General features: G+C 30.6%; 1 protein-coding gene across 1 annotated transcript; it reads right to left on the bottom strand.

The window, feature by feature from the left end:
* Window positions 1–3,552: 3,552 nt before the first annotated feature.
* On the bottom strand, window positions 3,553–5,149 carry LOC101222466. The gene has a single exon (XM_011660889.2). The coding sequence runs from the start codon at window positions 4,730–4,732 to the stop codon at window positions 3,665–3,667; it is 1,068 nt and encodes a 355-aa protein (XP_011659191.1). The 5' UTR covers window positions 4,733–5,149; the 3' UTR covers window positions 3,553–3,664.
* Window positions 5,150–6,333: the final 1,184 nt, after the last annotated feature.

Raw genomic sequence — 6,333 nt, 5'->3', positions numbered from 1 at the left:
TAAAAATGTTCATTAAATATATTTGTTTATTTTTAAAAATGTTGTTTAAATATATTTGTTTGATTTAATCAAAATTAATATTCCTTAATTAAATGTAAAACAACTTTTGATTAATTTAGTGCTATTTGATTTATTGTTATATTATTGTAGAGTTATTATAAATGATAAAGGTGTTAAAAATATTTACAAAATGTAGTATCATATCCACGTTGGAAGATAGAAATTTATAAATATCTATTAGTGATATATACGAAGTTTTTGCTATATTTTACCAAATTTTAATTTACTTTCGTATGTTTGAAAATTGTTTTATATTATATTATTTAATCACTTTAAAATAATAAAAAAAATTGTTTTTCATAAAGAAAAATAAAGGAAAATTGTCAAAAATAACAAATTTGACAAAATAGTTACAATATATAACAAAAAAATTTCAAATTCTATTAATAATAGACATTGATAGTCATTAATATTGATATATACTTCTATCAGTAGCATTAATAGACAATTATAAAAGCCTATCAGTTTTTATAATCGATTGAATCTAAAATTTTAATTTATTTTACTATTTTTAAAAATATCCAAAATTGATTATTTTAATTATTACTAAAAATAATAAAATAAATATAAAGTAATTAAAATATTAACCATTAATAAAAATTTAGTTAATTTTCATAAATATAACCAATCGTCCAAATATTTAGGGTTATGTTACAAAATGAAAAAGCACACCTGACCATTTTTTTAAAAATATTTCAGGTTTTGCCATCTTTTTTTCTCCTAATTTCTTTTTCTTTATATCGTCTTTTTTTCTTCTTCTCCAATTATTTCTTTCTTTTTTTCAAATTGTTATTTAGTTCAATATCGTGTACCAAAAATAAATAAAAAATTTAAAATTTAAAATATTAGAAAAAAAATATTTGCGATATTAGATGGTCAAATTTAAACTATGTTGAAAAATGTTTAGATTTGAGTGTAACAAACATTTTAGATTTCAGTTGAGCAAATAATCTTTTTAAACTAATTGTACCGGAGAATCTTTAAAACCAATACAAAACAGTGATCAACAAAGAATGAAACTTGAAACAAACTGGATAATTTATCTCTATACTGTGAAAATTTACCAAGGTTACTTTTTATATGGCTACGTTGATTAGACAATAACAATCTAGCTAATCCAGTCAAAGATGTAGAGAACAAAGTAAATAAAGAAGAATAAAAGTGGATCAATAAAAACAACAAAAGTCTAGAGAAAGAACCTAACTATGATCGTTCTCAGAAGAACGAAGAAATTCCATTTGGAATTGAAGCAGATTGAGCCCAAAAATGGAGGACAAGGAAGCCAATTTAGGCTTCAGGAGATGGGATTCTCTTGGTTTTCTTCTTGTTTTCAGTAATTGCCTCAGCAAAAGCCTCCACAACCCGCTGCTGTGAATCCATAATCATTTATGTTCGTTTAATCTCCATCTCCATTCTCATAGCTTCCATCTCTCTAGCCATTTCCATCTTCATCCTCTCCATTCTCACAAACCCATCTCCCAAAGATGAACGATTGTTAAATAAATCTAAGTTTGGTAGATGAACTATTTGGTGAAGACTTTTCTTTCTCCTTTTTCAGACCCACATGAACAAAAGACTGTGTTACATTTGAACCGAACCGACTCAGTTCAATTCGATTCTTCGGTTGAGTTCGGGTTTTTTCACTACTGAGATTTAGAACATAAAAGACTTATTTTGAAGGTTAGTAATCTAACCAAATTTAAACCAAAATCAATTAATTAAAGTTAGATACCTAGTAATCAAATTTATCAAATTTGTAAGGTTTAGTTTGATGAAATTGGAGAATTAAAGTGGAAAAGGGGAAGAAAAAAAATTAAATCTGCCTCACTTATACATTTTTTGTGTGTGGTTATATATGAAAAAAAAAAACTGGAAAATGGGAATGTTGGAAATATATGACAATTGAAGATTATGAAATGATTGTGCTTTGTAAATGCATAATAATAAAAAAATATTATTGGAAATGAAGATATATGGGATTTTCCCATTGAATCTGAACTTGAAAAAAGTGATAAGTTTGAAAAGTATGAATGGTTAGAAATGAGGGGCCAGATACTAGAAAAATGGAAGAAAAAATTGGATGGCATGATCAAGATCATGAAATTCAATCTCATGGACCAACCAATACTCCATAAATTAAAATCCACATCTTTTCTCAACATTGTCGTGTACTTCTAAAAACCCATTCTAAAAGTAAAAGAAAGTTATGAAAATCAACTATATTTAGGGGTGGTTTAGTAATCATCTTTTAAAACTAAAATTTATGCATATTACTTTTACCTTTAACTTTAACTTTTACCTTTAACTAAAAAATTTATTGATTGTTTAAAAAATCAAATAAAATTTGAAAACTATAAAAATAGTTTCTAAAAAATTATTTAATTTGAGTTCAAGGGTGGTATTTAAAAAAAAAAAAGATGCAAATAATAAGAAATTAACTTAATTGAAAAATAAATCAAGATGTTTATCGAGCCTTACAAAGTTAATACAAGTGGAGTTTGCAAAAATAACAAAAAAATAAATTATGACAATAAAACCTATATCACAATATTTTTTAAATCGTAAAACTAGCAAATTTAAAAGTGGATAACTAGCTCTTTGATATTCCTCTAATAGCCATCTGATGGTTGTCTAATATCATAAAGGGATTTTTGCAAAAATAGCAAAAAAATTATAATCACATAGATCATGTCACAACATTTTCTAAATTTACGAAAGTAGCAAATTTAAAAGTGATGACCATCTGATAGCCTTATGATTACCATATGATAGTCCTATGATTATCGTCTGATATCATTAATTTTGTCATATTCGCAATATGCAAAAAATTTAGTATTATGAGCTGTTTTTTTCTTAATATTTTTGTCATTTGATAAAATTTCCCTATCATAAATTATTTGTCATATTTTCTATATTTGCAATATGCAAAAAAAAGTATTGTTGGCTATTCTTTTCTAATTTTTTTGTTATCTAATACAATTTCCCTTCGGACAATATAGTTTCTTTACCTTGAAAATATTTATGATGTTTTACTTGGTAATCGTTTTTATCCTAATTTTAAAAAAATTAATATAAATTTTATAGGATTTTTTTAACAAACGTGCAAAATATTTATATTGTATAGAACAATTTTGAGGACGGAAAAAGCCCACAGACTTGGGATACGTGATCGTGTAGAAAATGATACACAATGGTATAGATAGTATCAACACCGACCACACACGTGTCTGTAATGTTCTTATAAATGATCAGGTAAGAAATGATACAAATCGTGTAGTTCATGATATATGATCGTCAGTCAACAATAAATGATAGTTTTTAAAAAGTCATGGAAAAATAACATATCAACAACTAGGGCGGTAATATTTTGCTATATTTGTATTTAAATCTGAATTGGTCCACTTAAATCTTTGCCAATTTTCCTAATTATTTCCACCAAGTCAAACACACAAACCAGTGAATGAGAACCAAGATATAATATGAAGCTAAAAATAAGAAATGAAAAAACTTGAAATGGTTTATTCAAAGAGTATTCACAAACATTTCAATAAGCCACTGAAAAAGAAGAAGAAAGAAGTTTAAATTTCATTTGAATTTGTGAAAATCAAAAGATGTCAAGAATCTCCAAAATGAAGCCATTGCAAAGGGGACAGTTCCCTCTACTGACCCAAAGCTCTCTTGAACAAAGCCTACAAAAGGTGTGACCGCAGGGGATAAATGCTGCCCCTTTATGACGTACCATGCACACGCAGCAATGCGGTTCCGTACCCCCACTGCCTCCTCCGCCGCACACGGTGGTGCTCACCTCATTCTCAATTTCTTCCTCCTCGTCTTCGTCTTCTATTCTATATGTTGACCCTTCAAACCCCATTTGCCTGTCCGTCTCTTCTAAGAGATCCATCAGCGACATTCTTACCGGCGCCGGCGTGGACTCTGCTACTTGTTCTTGTTGCTGTTCTTCTTCGTCGACGGTGGCTTCTGCGTCCGCGGCTTCTTGGGCCGTCACCGCTTCTCTAGCTGACATCGATCTTTCCTCTGCCAACGCAGCCGAGAGGCGGCGCGTGCCCTCACGCGTCGGCTCCGTCAAGTCCGTGAAACTCTCACTTCGTTCAACAGAGAATCTCGTCGAGTTGTGCCGCGACATTTGCGGTCTGAGGAGGCTCCGGCCACCGCTGCCGGATGCGGCGGCGGCGGAATTGTTATCTGGAGAGGCATTGGAATTTGTAGCCTCAGACGATGGCTGGACGCTCGGGTTTAACCGCGTCGAATTCCGCCGTGATATCTGCCTGAGAGACGGAGCGGCGGAGACGGCAGCAGTAGTGGTGGGTTCCGGCGAATGTTCGTCGTTTGACATCATCTCCGCCGACGTAAGACCGGGAAAACGAAGCGAATTCGACGGCGGAATTTGAGATCTGATGCTCAAACGAAGACGATCTCTGAAAAACTTCCAAGATGTCCTCTCTCGGTTACTAACAGGGGATTTTCCTACGTCGTCTCTAATGATATCGAGCAAAGTCCGGCCGTGTAATCTCACCGCCGGCGAAGAACTAGGCAAGGCTCTCTTTTGAATGGCCAAAACGTCGTTGAGGGTAAAACCACCGGCAAGGTCTCTGCCGTCGCTTACCGCTAACATCTGATCGTAAAGCGTAATCCTCCGGCGACCACCTTCCATTGATTAGCACCAAAAAAAACCCAATCAAACAATAAATCAAAAAACCCCCAAATGTTCAACAAGAAGAAGAATCCAAAATTTCTCGGGAAAATAAAAAAAACAATTGAATCCCAAACGGAACCATCGAATTCTTTTCACAGATCCGAAATCAGACCCAGAAAAAAACAAAGAAAACCCCAAAAATTTCCGAGAAAACTCCTCCAAAAAATAATTCCGAGAAAAAACTTCTAAGAATCTCGGAAAAAGAGAAGAGGAATGAAGAAATTGAGAGCTTCAAGATCTCTACTTAAAAAGGGCAACATTATCTTTATATTAAAATATATATATAATTGAGATTGCAAGCTTGTGTCTGTACGTAACTGGAAAGACGAAAAAGAAAATTTAATATATATATGTGTGTGTGTGAAAAGAAAAAGGAAAAATTAGAGAGAAAAATAAAAAAGGGCATTGGATACCTTCTTGGTCTGACGAGTATTATGGTCAGTAACTTCGCAGCAAAATTTCTTCATCTGCCTTTTTCTTCTTCTTTTGTTTTCACTGTTGGATTAATTTGGATGAGACAAACAAATAATACATTCTATTCTATTTCTCGTCTGATCAGAAAATCACAAGATTAAAAAAAAAAAAAAGGAAAATGATGATCAGATGGGTTTCAAATTAATATTTTCCTTTTTTTCAATTTTTTTATTTGTCTGGATTTGTTTTTCCCTATTTGGTGCAATGATTTGTGCTTGTGTGAATAAAAGTTGATTTTGTGGAGTGGAGCGGTTATTGTGGGTAAAATGTGTTGTCTTCGTCCCTTTCTTTCAGATAAACCATAACCATTTATTATTATTATTATTATCATTATTATTATTATTATTATTATTATTATTGTTTTTGTTTTCGTTTTTATTTTATTTTTACCGATTTTCTAGTTTTTTTAATACATAAACACATGAATTTCATAAATAAAACCTATTTTTAGTCCCTATAATTTTACTTTATTAATATATTGACTTTAACATATAGAATGGTTTGGTACTTTGTATAGTGGTGGGTCATGTGAATGTGTATATAATTGGGTTATTTTGATTTTAGATTGTTCAACTTTTTTTTTTATTCCATTAGTTTTTTTTTTTTAAATAACATTTGATTTTAAAGTTGCTTATCATCATTATATTTTTCGGTAAGAGTAGTACTTTAATAACCTATTATGTTTTACATTATTGTGTAGGAAATAATAGAGTACAATATTTGAACTTATATCATGGAAAATGACTACATGCTAATTAGTAGCTTAACTATGCTTACTTTTCCAGCTTTCATCTATTTTTTCATTTTAAAAGTATATATTTTTTTATATAAATTTGGTATTAATAAAAATTTGTTAATTAAACTAAGTCTAGTTTAGTGAGGTAAGATACACATACGTTAATATTATTATCGGAAATGATGACTATTTTTGTATTACTCTCCAAAAAATAGAAAAACTAGATCTATTTCACATACAAATGATTATTTTAAACACGATTTTGGTCCTTATACTTTCGAATTCATTTAACTTTGGTCGCCCTTAAAATTACCTAAATATTTGTTCTTGTATTTTTGCCTATTTAGTA

This window comes from Cucumis sativus, chromosome 7 (assembly GCF_000004075.3).
Source record: "Cucumis sativus cultivar 9930 chromosome 7, Cucumber_9930_V3, whole genome shotgun sequence".
Classification (NCBI taxonomy): Eukaryota; Viridiplantae; Streptophyta; class Magnoliopsida; order Cucurbitales; family Cucurbitaceae; genus Cucumis; species Cucumis sativus.
This window is presented reverse-complemented; position numbering and strand designations above follow the sequence as displayed.

Bases quoted from the DNA above. Each gene is read 5' to 3' on its own strand.
- LOC101222466 (XM_011660889.2), bottom strand. From the start codon at position 4,732: ATGGAAGGTGGTCGCCGGAGGATTACGCTTTACGATCAGATGTTAGCG.